The sequence below is a fragment of the Leiobunum rupestre genome, chromosome 11 (assembly GCF_980474605.1).
Source record: "Leiobunum rupestre chromosome 11, qqLeiRupe1.1.hap1, whole genome shotgun sequence".
Taxonomy (NCBI): domain Eukaryota; kingdom Metazoa; phylum Arthropoda; class Arachnida; order Opiliones; family Sclerosomatidae; genus Leiobunum; species Leiobunum rupestre.
The window spans coordinates 40,600,897-40,622,971 of NC_143394.1; the positions used below are offsets into that span (position 1 = coordinate 40,600,897).

General features: G+C 36.2%; 1 protein-coding gene across 1 annotated transcript in view; it reads left to right on the forward strand.

Annotated features, from left to right (window-relative positions):
- Positions 1–1,969: 1,969 nt before the first annotated feature.
- The window catches only part of LOC149922840 (uncharacterized), a 36,454-nt gene continuing 16,348 nt past the window's right edge, over positions 1,970–22,075 (forward strand). The window contains exons 1-2 of the mRNA XM_090162926.1: positions 1,970–2,330; positions 13,176–13,322. Coding sequence (XP_090019052.1) covers positions 2,283–2,330; positions 13,176–13,322 — 195 coding nt within the window. The 5' untranslated portion in view covers positions 1,970–2,282. The remainder of the gene's footprint in view (positions 2,331–13,175; positions 13,323–22,075) is intronic.

The window sequence follows — 22,075 nt, forward strand, 5'->3', positions numbered from 1 at the left end:
CAAAACGGAAAATAAATCGAAGTCAATAAAATGTTTAATATAATACTTCTCCTTCTTGTTGCTAGATGGCGACCGGTACCCAAAAAATCAAAAACATGTTTCATATATTACTTGTACTTCTCGTTGCTAGATGGCGACAGGCTCTCTAGGCCGCTAATGAAAAATATTAGACAGTTTCCGCAACTCATAAAAATTACATTAACGCGAACGTCTACGTCTCTCTCCGAGGTTGCAAGCGTTTAAATGAATTTTTCACGAGTGGCTGAAAGCCTGAAACTGTATTTCTTCACACAGACCGTAGAAGACACAGATTCTTATTCTCAACGAAATAGACGTATACGTGTTTTAATATTGATAATCGTCTGCAAATATATTTATTTTAAATCTTCCAGCACGTAGAGCTCGTAGTTAAATTAATAACTTCAAAAATACGAAAAATGAGCTTTTATGATAATTAAATTTCGTCTTAGGGAAATAACGGAACTGGTAAAACACCCACGCGCGAACCCACGTCCATAAAATAACATTATACATAATAAAGGCAGCGTTTCGGAGCCTATTTTGAAAACGCTTTCCGCGTAATCTTCCCGAGAGAAAAACGGAAACGCCTCACTTCCTCCGTCTTCCTTCCCGACCCTAATGAGCCCTGTTTCAAACCTTCGTAATGGGGGTCGCCATTTTCTACCAATGCAAACGTATAAAAACAAGATCGAAAACGAGGCACATAGAGTCGAAACATGGAAGGCGACATACGGATGGGGTTTTATTACAGCCAAAGACAGATTAACATCTTGTCGCTTTCCATCTCCCAAGAATTAGCGCATTCAAAGTTGAGAATACTTGTAGAACTCATGGAGACTTCCAAGTTATGATGTTTTTCAAATCGGGTAACGTCATAGATGTCGGCGCCATTACCGGGAAATGTTTTCTCTATTGCTGACGTCACACTATGTATCGCTTTAGATACTAACCCCATATTGTAAAATCATAAGTTTATAATTTTGGGTTACATAAGTGTTCCAGTTAAATTTATTCCACCCTATTAAATGTTAGGCCTAATACGGGCTCTTGGCCTCGTGGTCATATCGTCATAGTGAGAGTGCCGGGAAGCAGCGCCTTGGCGTAGCATTGGCGCGTGATAATTTGTTGCGTATTTTTCTCGCTAGAGGCGCTTATGACGTGTATTCTCTGTCACACCACCATAAGTAACATAATAAGAATAAGTATGGCAATTAGCGAGATTTACAACCAAACTAATCTACATAGTTATTGCGTAATCAAGATGTTTTCTCAGCACAGAGCCCTCTAGTGTCTAAAATATGCGAGACTTCCGCTAAGCCGAAATATCTGGTTTCCGATAGATAGGCGGAATATTAGGTTAAAATGATAAAAATTTAAAAAGTTTTTCTCGTCGCCACGAGCTCATGTTTTTTTTATCACGCGTGATTCGCACGCGGGCTTCTAAACAAAGCCAATGCCCCTCGCGACTCCAGAACGTGCTCTCCGATATTAGGCTTACATTTTTATCAAAACGTAGTCATCCAAAACGGTAAGTCGCGAGTTCAAATCACAGCTTGAAGAGAGTATCAGTGCCGAAAAAAGGTTCGGTTAGAAAATTAGCATTAAAGCAATAGGAAGTGTCATACTTATTGTTATTATGTTACTTATGCACCACCAATAGCCAACAGGGATTATTTCAACCAGCTGTCACATTTCTGGCACATACTAAATAGGAAACGTTAAATATCCTAGTATCGAAGGGTCCGAAATAGGAAAGAAAAATTGTTTAACAAGTCAGTGGTTTAGCAGGCTGCCCATTCTCAAAATAACAAATTGTATAGATGCATGGTTCAACGCGCGTAATAAGGCACATGGGAAACGGAGAACAGAAGGGAGGTTCTGTGTCTGCACACCCCCGTTGCATTTCCTTCGACTCCCCTGAAATGTTCATATCCTCTTTGGCCCGAAAAAGAACGCTGTGGGTGTACTTTTTAAAAACTCTTTCAATTTTAAAAGTCACAACAAAATGTTCGCGACTCAGTGTTTCGAGAGCGGACGAACTTTTTGAACGCGCTTTATTTGCCGCTATATAGAAATCGAATGACGGAAAAGGGTTTTTTGAACCCCGAAAACTCTTCTAAATGCGGCAAAAATGAATCCGTTGGAAGAGAGAGATGAAAATTTATCTGACAACATTTCTCAGCATCCATACGCAATTCGCGACCCAGGGATTTTCTGAGATTTCCTCTTTCCTACGCCGAGAGCTAACATTCTATTTTTAAATGAGGGTCGCTGAGAAAATGGCGCTCGGTAATAGCAATCAGAGGATGGTAAGTTTTGCCTTGTTTACTAGCACTTTCTTTCCCACCATCAATAATTACGCGATTAAGTATACTTTTAAATATAAAGATTAGTAGTTGGTTTTAATTTATCGCGATATTTGTGAAAGTGTTTGAGATTTTTTTTAAATTCATAAGTTTATTCGTAAGTGAATAATAATGCGTAGCACCATAAGTTTATAAATGTTTACACATAAGTGTGTCAGTTCCCTATCCTCTTCCTTCGTGTTAAAATTTTATTGAGAACCATTTTCACAATGACTACACATTTTAGGTAGTGCCGAGGCCTAGAACCGGCGCCTGATAATTTATTTGTAAGCTATACGCTAGTGGCGGTTATGGTTTTTTTTGGGTATGACGTCAATTCGACGTCATTCCACACGTAGCTATCGGTTATTATTTTTACTAACCGATACACTCATGGAACTAAAAATTATAGACTTATGGACACACTATTATAATCTAGATTTTTCGTATATTAATAAATCATAGTAAAATAGTTAACTTTATCTGAGTTAGGTAGTAAATATTCTAATAATAATAATATAATCAGCTAGGTTAATACCCAAGGCACCACCTTAGGCAGAAGAGAGCTAGCGACTTTTAAAGCCATTAATTCATGTGGCCGGGTTACAATGCGTAGGAGAGTGGTGGCAAGCCCTTCATGCCACGCGAGCCGACAGCTCCCTACACTAACCTATACCAGTTTTAATGGAATGGGGAAACCGAATAACTCGGGGGAAAAACCTCTTTTAACCAGTGGAAGGAGCGGTTCAGAGTTTATACCCAGTGCCACAAGCTGGGATCGAACCCTGCTCCTGTGGTTTATTTGTTTTATGGCAAAAATAACCAAAAACCAAAACCAAATTTTTCTTGGTGGGCCGGTCACTCTATTTGGCGCCAGAAAGCTGCAATGTCCACCAGCCTTTTTTGACGTAAATATCAAAAGTAAAAGTAAATAAGAGTGAAAAAGGTTTGTCTATTTCTCAAGATTCCAACTTGTATTCCACCGCCGTAAAAAATAGTTCGACCCCTTTTTTAAAACTTTAATAAACTAAAACTAAACCTTTAAGTCTTTACAAAACTAGATTCAACAATTTTTCTTATCTTTCTATTTCTAAAACTAAAAATAGTCAAAGTAAAATAATGGGCTAATTAGCGTTATCAAATAGGCTTCAAATTCTTATCCAGAAATGCAATATTTGATTTTATAAAATTAACATGTCTTGCCCAACTTGTTATAATGTTTGCTCTTACCAAAGATACTCTAGATTACGTATATTCTTCGCCTGAGCGATTTGCTCTAGAAAAACCAATATCCCTCGAGCTTTTGCCAAAAGTATAAATTCAGACCGCAGAAGTAGGTTGGGGTGAAATTAATAATGAGACTTTAAAAATAATTTTGAATTAACTATGAACTATGTATACACTTTCAGGCCATTTATTAAACGTTCTTAGATATATCTCGTGCGGTGGTGAGGTTTCGCGTCAATGTCACCTATGAGCAACAAACACAAGGAGAACGCGGCTATAGCCTTTAAAAACGCTAACGCAGTGTTATGTACAAATTTGATTGGACGAGCCTTTACGCTGAACGTTTTACGGGAGGGGGGGGGGGAGAAAATTTCCGAATTTTCCCCTTACGACGGCAGCGGGCGATAAAGCGTCTAACCAATGAAAAATGTACTCAAGAAAATGCACGACTTTGGACGGGTTGCGCTCTCCTTGTGTGGGGTGCTGTGTTTGTTGCTCTTAGGTGCCCTTAATACGCCTTTGAATAACCACCGAGCTTACCTCATAAAGATAATGAAATTTCCCCATGCCCTTGTAATACTGCGGGGATGGTCTAGTTTAAATAATTTTAAAAACTAAAATAAATTTCAGTTCATTTTATATGTTCTCAAATAATTTTCCTCATATTTTTGCAAATAAAAAAACATTTTTATCGGACAGTAATATTGATATTTTAAACCTTTTTTCTTAAGTTTGAGCTTTGCAAAGCAAATGTAACAGTAAGTTAATAACAATTAAATTAATTAGGATAGGATTAATTTGGGAAATAGTTAATTTTGCATAAATAAACGAATTTCAACTTTTTTTTATTACAAAATTTAACGAACCCAAAGGCCGGTAAAACAAAATAGCCGTTATCCTAAAAATTGCCCTTTTCATTTTTGACTTTTGAGCAGCTCTTAAGCGAAAGAAAGTGACGGCTAATTTCTTACTGCCATCAACAATCGTCAAAGCGTACTAGAATAACATTACTACAACATCGTTAATTTACAATAGAGAGATAATAACGAGGCTTTTGTTATTTCCAATGAAAAGTCTTCGACCCCTTCATCAGGTTCAATAAAAAAAAAATACGAATCTTCTCTGTTGTCATTTGATCCAAATCTCAATTTGCAATTTAAGAAGTACATTTTGAAACTTCGTTAAATATAAAAATAAGAAAACTAATAACTTAAAACCACGCATATCCACTCGAGAATTAAAATAGATGTTTTGTATTTCAAAAAGAGATATGAGAACCTACCAGTATTTCGAACCATAAATAACATAATAGACCTAAGTATGACACTTCCTATTCGACAGAGGCAGTGTTTTTCGCCATATAAATAATTACGTGGCGGAGTGCGGGGACTATATTATATACACTATAATACAGGCATATGAAAATACCTTCGAACTTGTAATGCTAAATACGTCATCAGTGACGTAATCACTGTAGTACAATCGAAGTTACGGGCTCGTGATCAGTCTCTGGCTAAGGACTAATTAATCTCCGTAAGTAGTCGCGCATGATCATACTTTTGTTGGTAGAGTGACGCTTTGTACTTCTTAAAGGCCTAGGTTTTCTTCCGCCTGTCCCCCTTCAAATTAGGCCAACATGTTCAGCGAAGGGCCTACCACCAGGGTATTTGTGCTCCACTAAGTTAATTTAAAGGGGGACAGGCAGAAAAAAACCGAGGGGCTGATCACTCCGCGTAATCGGTGTACAGAGCCGTACCTTTGACTGTACTAATGGGATTAGGCGTAATGTTTGAAGTCCCTGCCGTTGGTAGTTGTAATCTAAGCGTAATCCGGTGTACAGATTTTCTAAGAGTGGTTAGCCCCTCGTACGTAAGTTAGTACAGATTTAACACTACCAAAGTCTGTACTCATTTTTATATTTATGTAATCGGTGTACAGATTTTCAGAGAGTGGTTAGCCCCTCGAAAAAAACCTAGGCCTTTAAAGGAGCCTAAACGTCCAAGATCCAATTACCCCCGCAGTGATTTTGTCGGATTACGCAATCACTTTTCGATAAAGTGTCATTAGACGATATCGTTTGGCGTGATACTTCCGCGCATTACGTTACTTTTGCTCCCATTGAAATGATATTTTATAGACCTTCTTTGCTCTGTCCTGTTTTCCCTTTGGAATTCTTCTGCCAAAACAAAAATGAAGCGAATTACGCCAGAATCGAAACATTAAACCTATTAGATGTTGGCTTGTGTTGAATTTAATACGATGCAATTATTGAATTATTGAGCCTCGTGATTCTACGAATATGAACAAAAATACATTTCGAGAAAAAGATGAAACCTTAAACATTTCTAAATCACAAGCCTACTTTATAATGGTTTCGAAATCGACGTGAGAGTTCGTCGCAGCCTCGATTTAAAATCATAAAAAAGCTGATTATCGTTTTCATTATTTTTTGTTTGGGGGGGGGGGGGAACTAGCGTTCGTTTAAGGGAACCAATGATATACCGAGGTGATTTGATTCTTTTAAAGGCCGAGAACAGAGATTCCATTTTCTCGTGCGCGAATTTTGACCACCGCAAAATTGAGTGACGGCGTGGACAGCTTGACCAACATCCATTCTCCGTTATTCAAGCTCTTTTTTTTTTGAGATACACAAATTGGTGTCGACCCAAGGCCTTAGACACCAGCACACAACAACTGAGTAATCAGCGTGAGATAAGTGTAACGGCCACGCCAACGGGGGGACAGGGGTGGGGACACCCGTGGCGGAAGTAGTCCAACCACCCGTTGGGGGATTGGTGGTCGTCCTCACACGGCCATCCACAAACTTTGCCTCCCAGACGCGGGGGCGGCGCTAGGGGGTAGGCCAGGTAGGCCACTGCCTACCTTAAAATTTTGAGGGGCCCCAAAATCACCGTATAAGGGGCCCCAAATTGATCTAGAAAGGGTCTCAAAATTGTCCCAAGAGATAAAATTATTTATAAATAACAATGAAACAATTGTCGATAATGTATTTAGAAATTTTTGAGGTATCTCCTAGTAAATAAAACCAGTTCTGTTATATTTGGACTCGTTTTACTGTTATTAGAACTTTTTTGTTCGTCATGTACATCACTACTTTATTTTATTGAAGCCCATTTATTTGGTTTGCCTACCCTCGCGAAAATTGCTGGCGCCGCCACTGCCAGACGCCTGGGATTACAGGAGGTTATTCAAGCTCTATTAAAGGCTCTAAATTAACGGTTCTCAACAGTTGTTACGCCATTATACGGAAATATTTAAATTCCAGATGGCGCCAGCAGTCTGAAACGATGAAATTTGAAATGATCTAGAAACCGTGAAAAATATATTGGTTTTTAGTGTTTCTTTTTTAACTTTTGTTTATAGTTTTTACAATTTAAGTTAGTGTTGTTAATTTTCCAGAAAAATAAAATGCGGAAAATTTTCCAGAAAAGTTTCCGAATTGTGGAAAAACCCCTTTAACCAGTTAGGAGAGATCTTGCAAAGTCAACGTGGAAGTAGTGGTTCCGAGCAGGGCCGGATTAACCAATAGGCCGAATAGGCCTGGGCCTAGGGCACCAAGCCTACAAGGGGCACCGAGAGGGTTCGAGAAAAATAAAAGTACAACACTTTAATCATTTGCTTTTCACAAAATATTTTCAGGAGTAATTTTAGTGAATGCGTTCACCCCTATGAACCAAAAACGTTTGATTGTCACATTCTCTGACGGACTGCCGTCTAGCCCCCGACGACAAACTAAATCTGGCAGCAAAATGAATTTTTCTTCCATTTCTCAATAATAAATTGAGGGAGCGCCTAGCTCGCTTCGCTCGCTATTGAAAGGGGGCACCAAAATTAACTTGGGCCTAGGGCCCCATAAAGTCTTAATCCGGCCCTGGTTCCGAGTTTGCACTCAGCGCCACAAGCTGGTATCGAACAAGCGTTGTCAGATCCTGAAAATTAAATTATCATAATATAGTCAAACAAATTTCGTACGCTTGAAACTTAAATTTTTTTAAACACCTAAGGAGAGGGGTCGGAAGTCGATTCGAAAAACGTCACTGACACGTCATCTGAGTGTAACTTTGTATAGGCGATGAACGGCTACCGAATGACGTATTTTAAACGGACTTCACCCCCCCCAGCTCTGCATTGAAACTCCCTTTAAAGTTCGACCAATTAAAAGTTGCGGTTTTAACCGGTTTTCAGCCAAATAGACGCTTCAATAAAACATCTTCAAGGTAATTACCAAGAAGTAATATTTCCGAGACCTGCCAGTTACTGTTTATATAGTGCTTGTTGAAATAATGGAAACTTTTCCAACAAGCGTTTCCTTTTAACCAGGTAGCTTTTTTTGATATATTAAGGCTTAGCAAAAACACGACGTTCTGTTTATAGGTGCAAAGTTTCCATTATTTCAACAAGCACAGTATAGTACGGCATTAAAAATATCGTACGCCCCAAATATTAGCTCGAAATTATCGACGTGCACGATAATTATTGTACGTCTGGTAACGCTGGATCGAATCCAAGACGAAATTACTAACCACTCCGCCATCCAGGGCCGGCGTTAGGGGGGGGGGGTAAGTGGGGCAAAAGTACCCCAGGCCCGGGCCTCCGAAAGGTGCATGCCGGCCCGGGTGCCTAACTAAAATTTTCTGACTACTTCCAAAAAACCAAATTTTTGAGTAAAATAATTTGGGGGGTGGGCACTTTTTACAATTTACTTTGCGAAATGTTTCTTCGAACTCAAAAATGGGCATCAAAAATTTCATTTTTCGTAGCCGGCTTCAATGTTTAAACTTTCCAAACCCCCCCCCCCCCCTTCCCGCATATCACTCAATGGGATGGCCCTGACCAGTGCTTAATACTTACCCGTATTCTCGGACCAAAATCATAATAGAAATCCAAGAAAACAGAACAAATGTCTTGGGGAATCTATTAGTATAAGATTCCAATAAATGTTTTTGCACGAAAGACTTCGGTTAAGGTTCTATTTTTATACTTTATCTTATCTCTGGGAATTGATCAAGTTACTCTACAATAAATTAAATTAGGTTTAACCTTTTCCTTTGATCACCGATAAACGCATTTCAAACATTTTTGCTAGTATTCTAGGCGAGACTTCGTGGAAATTGTACAAAGAACCGGAATCTAAGACTTAATCACACGAGGCGAAATTTTTATCCAACTTGATAAGAGCAGGTTTCTACTGTATTCGCATTTTCGTTCCTCGAAAAATTGAAGAGATTTCGCGCGTTTAAACGGTGAAGAAAATTACTCCTAATAATTAAAAAAAAACAAATTACAATTGATATTAATATAGGCATATGTAACATAATCACTCATAAGTATGCCATAAAAGCATTTTCGTTAATGAAACCTTGTTCACGGGATATGACGTAAATTACGTCACTTACAATTCCGTGACGAAATACGCGTCATCAACTTTACTGATGGGAAACGGAAGTTAGTGAGAATTCCTCGCGCGTTTCTGGCTTTGCCCATGTCAAGTTTAGCTCGTGCCTCGCGATCACGTGATTTCATTTCCATGGTAACCTTTTCAATAGCGCAAGGATTATAAGCATTTTTGCATTTTTGGGTCCGCTTAATGTATGTTACGCGTAAAACAAGGTCTCATTGAATTTTTTTCAATGGAAATGTTATACAGAGGTATACTTATGAGTAATTATGTTACATATGATAAAGGTAATTAATTTTGATATCACCATTTAGTTTTGTTCAATAAAAAGGATGTGTACGAATATTATTCCATCCATTTTAAATATTTGAAGCTAAGGCTGCTAAAGGCTGATTCACACGGTCAGTGTTTTCCTGGTTTTCTCTATTTTCTCGTTTTACCACTAGAAAATAGAGAAAACCAGGAAAACACTACTCGTGTGAAGTTTTGTTGAAACGTGGTCAACAAAAGCGTTTGTGTCGAAACTGCCGATTTGCTTCTTGATAACAAAGAAAACATTTCCACAACGCGTTGCCCTTTGCAGCTGCTGTACAAGTTTTGAAGAACGATTGGTTTTGGCGACCGAGGCTTAGCTTTAAACATTTAAAATCTGACAATTTTGGTACACATCGTTTCGGTTATACTAAACTAAATGATAATATCAATGTTAAATACCCTAATGAATATAAATTGACGTATTTTGTAGTAGAAGATGTTTGTTTATTAAAAATTACTTCGCGCACCAACAAAGTCTCGAGAACCTTTCGCAGAATGAGTGACGAAAAAGAGTGTTTTTCGACCCAAAGTTGCGTAAAAATGTTGGCTCCTGTGAATAGGCGTTTGTTTCGCGACCTTATTGGACAACAATGTTTTGCAAAAATGTCGGCTCGTGCGAAATAAGGCTTTAGTTTGGAAGGGCCTTTCAAAGACAATAAATATAAAATTTGCTTGGTCTTTCCGATGCAAATTCGTCCCACGGAGCTCGCAGTGTTCGCCTCAATATTGTCTTCAAGCGACAAGCTTTACAATAAACCTGAAGCGCATTGGCCCTTTCCCGAACGTGTCTTCTATAGTTAAGGCATTATAATTAAATATTTATAAAACAACTGAGGTAGGCGTCTTTAAACCATCGCGTAATGCAGTCAGGTCCTTACAAACTTCAAAAGCAAAATCCTCGTAACATAGATGACGTGGATTTTGCTTTAGAAATATATTTAAATGTTGCGATGGATTCTGAAGCCAAACGTTTTCTTTTATCACAAATATTCAACTTTTTAAAACGCGCGTGCCTCTTTCAAATATTTAAATAAGTATTTAAAAAGTTACGCGGATTTTACTTCCCGGCAACCAAATTCCATTATCATTATTTAAATATGAACTAAAAAATTACCATAATACGTATTTAAAGCGATCGCGTCTTTGGTACCATTAGGTAGAAATTATTCAATTAGACCAGAGTCCGAAGAGATTCTAAAGTTTTTACGTAGATGACGTTATTGTGAACTGAAATACATTGCTGAATTACTCGCTAAACAGGGGCGTAGGAACCCAAAATGTCCCTCCCAAATGGAGCTTCGCTTCAATTCAAAGCTTAAAGGGGAACGGCCAAGCTTTTCCAAATATGGCCTTATTTCCGTATCAAAAGATTAACAAGACGTTCAATATTCTAACTCGTACCTTTTTTTTTGTCTTGAAAAAATAACTTTTGGCCCAAAAAGTTGAAACGAAAAATAACGCCAGGTGTTTGGGTTGGAATTTTCGCCGCCATCTTAGGGGCTTCCGCCAGCGCCCCTAACCCCGTATTTGCGAACTATCCTAACTTTTAAAATCGCGCAATTTAGGCTTAAGTCTCTTATAACTGGAACGCGCCGCGCGTGCAAAACAAATTTTTTGCGTCTTCAGCAGCGCGCGCTTTTACGTTGTTTTTCTGTCTCACCGACTTCTCACCAGGTGTCGCGACGGACGCGCGCGTTTCGATTTTCCGAAATTTCTTTATTTTATTAAAAATTAACCACTCAATATTTTTTGATGCGGTTTTCACCATAAATTTTAGTTTTTAATGGGCTATAGGGATATCTAACTGGTTAAAGCTTGCCTGTTCCCCTTTAATTATATTCAGCTAGGCTAATACCCAAGGCACCACCTTAGGGTAGGGACCTTTAATGCCTGTAAATCAGGTGGGCGGGTTACAATGCGTATGAAAATTACATTCTACATTTCATGTGCTGTCGTTTCATTCTATTGTTAAAATATATTTATTAATTAATTAAAATTAATCAAATTTCATGGTTGGTATTATCAAAAAGAACTCAAATTATTACACAGCAGTCTTTAGAAAAGTACAAGCTTTTTAAAAAAAAGCGAAGCAATTCTATTGAATAATTTCATATTAATCCGCTAGGCTAATACCCAAGGCACCAAGGCCCGAGTCAGATAGCGACTTTTAATGCCTTTAATCAGGTGGTCGGGTTACAACGCGTAGGAGGACGGTGGAAAGCCCTTCGTGCTACGCGAGCCAACAGCTATCTTCACTAACTATTACGTTAGTTTTTTACGGAAAGGGGAAACCGAAGAACTCAAGGGAAAACCCCTTTTAACTCGTGCAGAGATAATTTTCAAACTCCACGCGTAAGGAGTAGTTAATGATAAACTAACCCCAGAAGATAAAATTAAACACTGGCGTTAATTTATTGATCTGCTCTTTGACTTGAGATTTGAATAAATATTGCTTTCGTATCAAATTATACAGGGTGTCCACTAAAAAACGAAAAATTATAAATAACTGAAAAGCGTATTTTTTTTTAAATTTCAAATTTCTATGGAACATTCCTCGTGCAGGGGGCAAATACTAATGACCTTGAACCATGTCTTCAAGGTCATTCAAAACCTAGATCGAGAACCGTTGGGTTTACGGATTTTGTTCCAATTAGAAAGTTGTTGCTCGCCATATTACTAGTTCTAATAACTTTGATTTGACCAAATTTGGCCGATCAGAAGCCCATAAATTGATGGTTAATGAATTCAGTGTTTGATAATAAAATAGTCTCATTAGTTTTTAATCAAATAAATTCTGAATAGTTTACAACGGTTCAATTATAGCTTTGTTCAACATTTCAAATGTAATGTCACGGAAGGCCTTAATTATTCTTTCTTGTTGCCATGTCAACCAATCTTACTAAAATCAGGTTCAATTCATTAACCTTCAATTTCTCGGCTTCTGATTGGTCAAATTTGGTCAAGTCAAAGTTATTTGAACTAATTATATATCGAGCAACAACTTTCTAATTTGAACCAAATCCATAAACCCAACGGTTCTCGAGATAGTTTTGAATGACCTTGAAGACACGGTTCAAGGTAATTAATTTTACACTAGTAAATGTCCCACTGCACGAGGAATGCTCCATAGAGATTTGAAATTTAGAAAAAAAAAACATTTTTCAGTTATTTATAATTTTTCGTTTTTTAGTGGACACCTTGTATTTCCAATTTGCTAAACGATATTATATTTTTCGATAATTATCACCTTGAATCCATCTAAATATTTCCAAAACGTTTTGGGAGGCTTTTAGCTTTAAAACAAGGTTTCCAGGGTTCGGAAATGGTATTTAACTGGTAAATAATGGTAAATAACGAAATATGGTATAAAATGGGAAGAGCACTAAATAATGATAGATAATGGTATATAACATATTTCAATGAAATATTTACAGTAATTAAAACTTAAATCTACCTTTATGGCGACAGAAACTTACCAGTCCTAGAAGGGTTAGGCAAACTTTTGCTATTAGGCAACGAACTTTTGAACCGCCTGAGTGTTTTTGGAACACTGAAGGGGTCAATAAATATAGTTGGTTTATAGAGTAGCCACCACTTTGAGGGTCGTCAGGTCACGTGATAGTAGAATTACTTTTAAAAAATGGATTTGTTTTAAGAAGTTTCAGTTAAATTTTAATTTATATTCCCATAGACCTTATGTTAAAATTGAGATTTTTTCTTATTGAAATAGGGCTACTATTATAATGTTAATTTAAATGTTTTTGGGAAAAATTAAGAAATTGATAGTTCTCAGCACTAAACGCGAGTCTAATCAAATGAATAATTTTGTTTTACCGATACACTAACAGGAGATTCAGCCAGCCTCCTATTTCAACAAACCTCGCAAAAGCGGCTACTTGAGGAAACTGACCAGGCGAGGATGGCTGTATCGAGGGCCTTGGAAGAACAGATTCTGCATTTTGGACGGCACCAAGCTCTACTTCTACGAGGACGAGGTGAAATTACACTCTAGCAAGAACGTATTTAGGTGTACTGAGAACGTACGAGTTGTCCCATTTAGAGAATCAATAAGTATACCAGGCAGGGGCGTAGGAACGTTCTAGAAGTTGGAGGGGGCAAAGAGAAACCAAAAGGGGTCTGGAGAATGGTTTGGAATGTTTAATGGAGTGTAGCTTCTCCGAATGCACGTGTACATTTTACTACTATGTAAATTGGCGGGAAAAGACTGAAATTTAAACACAGTTGAGATTCTACAAGCTTTATATGCTTTTAAAATTAGAATTTGAGCCTTTTGAAGATTTCAACTGACCAAAAAGTTGGAGGGGGCAATAACATTAGTTGCCCCTCCCAGCCAAATTCTAGAGGGGCATTGAGCCCCTTGCCCCCCCCCCCCGGGTTCCTACGCCCCTGTTACCAGGCAAGAACGGATCCGTGCATGGTCCAAGAATCTGAGAGGACTCGCAGTTCAGGCTTTAAAAAGCACGCGTTAATACTGAGAATTGGAAAATCACGGTTAATTTTAGTTCAGTGTGGACAAACTTGGCGTCGCTGAAGTCGATTTCCGGCGTAGATTCGTAGAGAAGCTGGAGCGTTCACGTTTAATTTTGACAAAATGGCGCCGTTGTTGTCGGTTAAATGATTAGGCTTAGTAAGTTTTAGACCTTTAATTTTTTAAATTGGTTCTTTCAAAGCTTAAGTAATGGTAATTAACCATTGTGTTAAGTAAAAATAACGAGCGAAAAAGAACCAGTAAGTCGTATATGGCTGAGGTTTTTTAATCAAATTAACTGGAATCCATTTAATTCCTAAACAAAATATTTAATGAACTAAGCCTAATCTAACTTTCTCGCAAGTACTGTCGCCTAAGCCCCGAATCGTAGTGATAGTTGAACAGAATTCTTGAAGCGTTTCAAAGCGGCTGGTGTACCTCAGTAAGCCTTCCGATTTAGGCCACGCCTACCATGTCAAAATATCGGGAACAGTGAGTCCCCTCAGAGAACAAACAAACATAACGTGTGCGTACTAAACGTTTCATGGCGCCTTCTGTTGACTGAAACGGGAACTACGCCTTTTTTGCAATTTTAAATATTATATATTGATATATTATATTTCATAATTTAAAATAATAATTATTAGTGATTAGGATTTATATCTTAATTAAATACTAAATGTTAAAAATTAGGATTTATATCTTAATTAAATACTAAATGTTAAAAATTAGGATTTATATCTTAATTAAATACTAAATGTTAAAAATTAGGATTTCTATCTTAATTAAATACTAAATGTTAAAAATTAGGATTTATATCTTCATTAAATACTAAATGTTAAAAATTAGGATTTATATCTTAATTAAATATTAAATGTTAAAAATTAGGATTTATATCTTAATTAAATACTAAATGTTAAAAATTAGGATTTATATCTTAATTAAATACTAAATGTTAAAAATTAGGATTTATATCTTAATTAAATACTAAATGTTAACAATTAGGATTTATATCTTAATTAAATACTAAATGTTGAAAATTAGGATTTATATCTTAATTAAATACTAAATGTTAAAAATTAGGATTTATATCTTAATCAAATACTAAATGTTAAAAATTAGGATTTATATCTTAATTAAATACTAAATGTTAAAAATTAGGATTTATATCTTAATTAAATACTAAATGTTAAAAATTAGGATTTATATCTTAATTAAATATTAAATGTTAAAAATTAGGATTTATATCTTAATTAAATACTAAATGTTAAAAATTATGATTTATATCTTAATTAAATACTAAATGTTAAAAATTAGGATTTATATCTTAATTAAATACTAAATGTTAACAATTAGGATTTATATCTTAATTAAATACTAAATGTTAAAAATTAGGATTTATATCTTAATTAAATACTAGATGTTAAAAATTAGGATTTATATCTTAATTAAATACTAAATGTTAACAATTAGGATTTATATCTTAATTAAATACTAAATGTTAACAATTAGGATTTATATCTTAATTAAATACTAAATGTTAAAAATTAGGATTTATATCTTAATTAAATACTAAATGTTAAAAATTAGGATTTATATCTTAATTAAATACTAAATGTTAACAATTAGGATTTATATCTTAATTAAATACTAAATGTTAACAATTAGGATTTATATCTTAATTAAATACTAAATGTTAAAAATTAGGATTTATATCTTAATTAATACTACATTTTAAAAACGAATAATATAAATATTATAATTACTATAATACTGAAAGTACAATTATAAATTTCAATTATAAATATTTTAAACTATTAAAACATAATTGTATACATTTTTTAATAATACATATGACTGCTTATAAATTTAGCAATATTTTTGACTCACAGATGGCGACTATTAAGCACAGTCCGTAAAATTGCATTCCGGTTCCGTTTCGTTATGTTTCCCGATGTGGTATTCGTATTCCTATCCGTTTCCGTTCCGTTTAATTTCCTAATAAACGTTTCCTACGATTCTGTTCCGGTTTCGTTATTCCATGTAGGATTTCCGTTCGTTTCCCCACCGTTTTATTTATAGTTTATTAATCCCGTCAGTTTCCGTTCCGTTTTATTTATAGTCTATTAATCCCGTCAGTTTCCCTTCCGTTTTATTTTTCGTCTATTAATCCCGTCAGTTTCCGTTCCGTTTTATTTTTCGTCTATTAATCCCGTCAGTTTCCGTTCCGTTTTATTTTTCATCTATTAATCCCGTCAGTTTCCCTTCCGTTTTATTTTTCGTCTATTAATCCCGTCAGTTTCCGTTCCGTTTTATTTTTCGTCTATTAATCCCGTCAGTTTCCGTTCCGTTTTATTTTTCATCTATTAATCCCGTCAGTTTCCCTTCCGTTTTATTTTTCGTTTATTAATCCCGTCAGTTTCCGTTTCGTTTTATTTTTCATCTATTAATCCCGTCAGTTTCCGTTCCGTTTTATTTTTCGTCTATTAATCCCGTCAGTTTCCGTTCCGTTTTATTTTTCGTCTATTAATCCCGTCAGTTTCCCTTCCGTTTTATTTTTCGTCTATTAATCCCGTCAGTTTCCGTTCCATTTTATTTTTCATCTATTAATCCCGTCAGTTTCCCTTCCGTTTTATTTTTCATCTATTAATCCCGTCAGTTTCCGTTCCGTTTTATTTTTCATCTATTAATCCCGTCAGTTTCCGTTCCGTTTTATTTTTCGTCTATTAATCCCGTCAGTTTCCGTTCCGTTTTATTTTTCATCTATTAATCCCGTCAGTTTCCGTTCCGTTTTATTTTTCGTCTATTAATCCCGTCAGTTTCCCTTCCGTTTTATTTTTCGTCTATTAATCCCGTCAGTTTCCGTTCAGTTTTATTTTTCGTCTATTAATCCCGTCAGTTTCCCTTCCGTTTTATTTTTCGTCTATTAATCCCGTCAGTTTCCGTTCAGTTTTATTTTTCGTCTATTAATCCCGTCAGTTTCCCTTCCGTTTTATTTTTCGTCTATTAATCCCGTCAGTTTCCCTTCCGTTTTATTTTTCGTCTATTAATCCCGTCAGTTTCCGTTCCATTTTATTTTTCATCTATTAATCCCGTCAGTTTCCCTTCCGTTTTATTTTTCATCTATTAATCCCGTCAGTTTCCCTTCCGTTTTATTTTTCATCTATTAATCCCATCAGTTTCCGTTCCGTTTTATTTTTCGTCTATTAATCCCGTCAGTTTCCGTTCCGTTTTATTGTTCATCTATTAATCCCGTCAGTTTCCGTTCCGTTTTATTTTTCGTCTATTAATCCCGTCAGTTTCCCTTCCGTTTTATTTTTCGTCTATTAATCCCGTCAGTTTCCGTTCCGTTTTATTTTTCGTCTATTAATCCCGTCAGTTTCCCTTCCGTTTTATTTTTCGTCTATTAATCCCGTCAGTTTCCGTTCCGTTTTATTTTTCATCTATTAATCCCGTCAGTTTCCCTTCCGTTTTATTTTTCGTCTATTAATCCCGTCAGTTTCCGTTCCGTTTTATTTTTCATCTATTAATCCCGTCAGTTTCCCTTCCGTTTTATTTTTCGTCTATTAATCCCGTCAGTTTCCGTTCCGTTTTATTTTTCGTCTATTAATCCCGTCAGTTTCCCTTCCGTTTTATTTTTCGTCTATTAATCCCGTCAGTTTCCGTTCCATTTTATTTTTCATCTATTAATCCCGTCAGTTTCCCTTCCGTTTTATTTTTCATCTATTAATCCCGTCAGTTTCCGTTCCGTTTTATTTTTCATCTATTAATCCCGTCAGTTTCCGTTCCGTTTTATTTTTCGTCTATTAATCCCGTCAGTTTCCGTTCCGTTTTATTTTTCATCTATTAATCCCGTCAGTTTCCGTTCCGTTTTATTTTTCGTCTATTAATCCCGTCAGTTTCCCTTCAGTTTTATTTTTCGTCTATTAATCCCGTCAGTTTTCCTTCCGTTTTATTTTTCGTCTATTAATCCCGTCAGTTTCCCTTCCGTTTTATTTTTCGTCTATTAATCCCGTCAGTTTCCCTTCCGTTTTATTTTTCGTCTATTAATCCCGTCAGTTTCCCTTCCGTTTTATTTTTCGTCTATTAATCCCGTCAGTTTCCCTTCCGTTTTATTTTTCGTCTATTAATCCCGTCAGTTTCCGTTCCATTTTATTTTTCATCTATTAATCCCGTCAGTTTCCCTTCCGTTTTATTTTTCATCTATTAATCCCGTCAGTTTCCGTTCCGTTTTATTTTTCGTCTATTAATCCCGTCAGTTTCCCTTCAGTTTTATTTTTCGTCTATTAATCCCGTCAGTTTTCCTTCCGTTTTATTTTTCGTCTATTAATCCCGTCAGTTTCCCTTCCGTTTTATTTTTCGTCTATTAATCCCGTCAGTTTCCCTTCCGTTTTATTTTTCGTCTATTAATCCCGTCAGTTTCCCTTCCGTTTTATTTTTCGTCTATTAATCCCGTCAGTTTCCCTTCCGTTTTATTTTTCGTCTATTAATCCCGTCAGTTTCCGTTCCGTTTTACTTTTCGTCTATTAATCCCGTCAGTTTCCCTTCCGTTTTATTTTTCGTCTATTAATCCCGTCAGTTTCCGTTCCGTTTTATTTTTCATCTATTAATCCCGTCAGTTTCCCTTCCGTTTTATTTTTCGTCTATTAATCCCGTCAGTTTCCGTTCCGTTTTATTTTTCGTCTATTAATCCCGTCAGTTTCCGTTCCGTTTTATTTTTCGTCTATTAATCCCGTCAGTTTCCCTTCCGTTTTATTTTTCGTCTATTAATCCCGTCAGTTTCCGTTCCGTTTTATTTTTCATCTATTAATCCCGTCAGTTTCCCTTCCGTTTTATTTTTCGTTTATTAATCCCGTCAGTTTCCGTTTCGTTTTATTTTTCATCTATTAATCCCGTCAGTTTCCGTTCCGTTTTATTTTTCGTCTATTAATCCCGTCAGTTTCCGTTCCGTTTTATTTTTCGTCTATTAATCCCGTCAGTTTCCCTTCCGTTTTATTTTTCGTCTATTAATCCCGTCAGTTTCCGTTCCATTTTATTTTTCATCTATTAATCCCGTCAGTTTCCCTTCCGTTTTATTTTTCATCTATTAATCCCGTCAGTTTCCGTTCCGTTTTATTTTTCATCTATTAATCCCGTCAGTTTCCGTTCCGTTTTATTTTTCGTCTATTAATCCCGTCAGTTTCCGTTCCGTTTTATTTTTCATCTATTAATCCCGTCAGTTTCCGTTCCGTTTTATTTTTCGTCTATTAATCCCGTCAGTTTCCCTTCAGTTTTATTTTTCGTCTATTAATCCCGTCAGTTTTCCTTCCGTTTTATTTTTCGTCTATTAATCCCGTCAGTTTCCCTTCCGTTTTATTTTTCGTCTATTAATCCCGTCAGTTTCCCTTCCGTTTTATTTTTCGTCTATTAATCCCGTCAGTTTCCCTTCCGTTTTATTTTTCGTCTATTAATCCCGTCAGTTTCCCTTCCGTTTTATTTTTCGTCTATTAATCCCGTCAGTTTCCGTTCCATTTTATTTTTCATCTATTAATCCCGTCAGTTTCCCTTCCGTTTTATTTTTCATCTATTAATCCCGTCAGTTTCCGTTCCGTTTTATTTTTCGTCTATTAATCCCGTCAGTTTCCCTTCAGTTTTATTTTTCGTCTATTAATCCCGTCAGTTTTCCTTCCGTTTTATTTTTCGTCTATTAATCCCGTCAGTTTCCCTTCCGTTTTATTTTTCGTCTATTAATCCCGTCAGTTTCCCTTCCGTTTTATTTTTCGTCTATTAATCCCGTCAGTTTCCCTTCCGTTTTATTTTTCGTCTATTAATCCCGTCAGTTTCCCTTCCGTTTTATTTTTCGTCTATTAATCCCGTCAGTTTCCGTTCCGTTTTACTTTTCGTCTATTAATCCCGTCAGTTTCCCTTCCGTTTTATTTTTCGTCTATTAATCCCGTCAGTTTCCGTTCCGTTTTATTTTTCATCTATTAATCCCGTCAGTTTCCCTTCCGTTTTATTTTTCGTCTATTAATCCCGTCAGTTTCCGTTCCGTTTTATTTTTCGTCTATTAATCCCGTCAGTTTCCGTTCCGTTTTATTTTTCGTCTATTAATCCCGTCAGTTTCCCTTCCGTTTTATTTTTCGTCTATTAATCCCGTCAGTTTCCGTTCCGTTTTATTTTTCATCTATTAATCCCGTCAGTTTCCCTTCCGTTTTATTTTTCGTCTATTAATCCCGTCAGTTTCCGTTCCGTTTTATTTTTCGTTTATGAATCCCGTCAGTTTCCTTTCCGTTTTATTTTTCGTCTATTAATCCCGTCAGTTTCCCTTCCGTTTTATTTTTCGTCTATTAATCCCGTTAGTTTCCGTTCCGTTTTATTTTTCGTCTATTAATCCCGTCAGTTTCCGTTCCGTTTTATTTTTCGTTTATGAATCCCGTCAGTTTCCCTTCCGTTTTATTTTTCGTCTATTAATACCGTCAGTTTCCCTTCCGTTTTAATTTTTCGTCTATTAATACCGTCAGTTTCCGTTCCGTTTTATTTTTTATCTATTAATCCCGTCAGTTTCCCTTCCGTTTTATTTTCGTCTATTAATCCCGTCAGTTTCCGTTCCGTTTTATTTTTCATCTATTAATCCCGTCAGTTTCCGTTCCGTTTTATTTTTCGTTTATGAATCCCGTCAGTTTCCCTTCCGTTTTATTTTTCGTTTATGAATCCCGTCAGTTTCCCTTCCGTTTTATTTTTCGTCTATTAATCCCGTCAGTTTCCGTTCCGTTTTATTTTTCGTTTATGAATCCCGTCAGTTTCCCTTCCGTTTTATTTTTCGTCTATTAATCCCGTCAGTTTCCCTTCCGTTTTATTTTTCGTCTATTAATACCGTCAGTTTCCGTTCCGTTTTATTTTTTATCTATTAATCCCGTCAGTTTCCCTTCCGTTTTATTTTCGTCTATTAATCCCGTCAGTTTCCGTTCCGTTTTATTTTTCATCTATTAATCCCGTCAGTTTCCGTTCCGTTTTATTTTTCGTTTATGAATCCCGTCAGTTTCCCTTCCGTTTTATTTTTCGTTTATGAATCCCGTCAGTTTCCCTTCCGTTTTATTTTTCGTCTATTAATCCCGTCAGTTTCCGTTCCGTTTTATTTTTCGTCTATTAATACCGTCAGTTTCCGTTCCGTTTTATTTTTCATCTATTAATCCCGTCAGTTTCCGTTCCGTTTTATTTTTCGTTTATAAATCCCGTCAGTTTCCCTTCCGTTTTATTTTTCGTTTATGAATCCCGTCAGTTTCCCTTCCGTTTTATTTTTCGTCTATTAATCCCGTCAGTTTCCGTTCCGTTTTATTTTTCGTTTATGAATCCCGTCAGTTTCCCTTCCGTTTTATTTTTCGTCTATTAATCCCGTCAGTTTCCCTTCCGTTTTATTTTTCGTCTATTAATCCCGTCAGTTTCCGTTCCGTTTTATTTTCGTCTATTAATCCCGTCAGTTTCCGTTCCGTTTTATTTTTCGTTTATGAATCCCGTCAGTTTCCCTTCCGTTTTATTTTTCGTCTATTAATCCCGTCAGTTTCCGTTCCGTTTTATTTTTCGTTTATGAATCCCGTCAGTTTCCCTTCCGTTTTATTTTTCGTCTATTAATCCCGTCAGTTTCCCTTCCGTTTTATTTTTCGTCTATTAATACCGTCAGTTTCCGTTCCGTTTTATTTTTTATCTATTAATCCCGTCAGTTTCCCTTCCGTTTTATTTTCGTCTATTAATCCCGTCAGTTTCCCTTCCGTTTTATTTTTCGTTTATGAATCCCGTCAGTTTCCCTTCCGTTTTATTTTTCGTCTATTAATCCCGTCAGTTTCCGTTCCGTTTTATTTTTCGTCTATTAATACCGTCAGTTTCCGTTCCGTTTTATTTTTCATCTATTAATCCCGTCAGTTTCCGTTCCGTTTTATTTTTCGTTTATGAATCCCGTCAGTTTCCCTTCCGTTTTATTTTTCGTTTATGAATCCCGTCAGTTTCCCTTCCGTTTTATTTTTCGTCTATTAATCCCGTCAGTTTCCGTTCCGTTTTATTTTTCGTCAATTAATACCGTCAGTTTCCGTTCCGTTTTATTTTTCATCTATTAATCCCGTCAGTTTCCGTTCCGTTTTATTTTTCGTTTATGAATCCCGTCAGTTTCCCTTCCGTTTTATTTTTCGTTTATGAATCCCGTCAGTTTCCGTTCCGTTTTGTTTTTCGTTTATGAATCCCGTCAGTTTCCCTTCCGTTTTATTTTTCGTCTATTAATCCCGTCAGTTT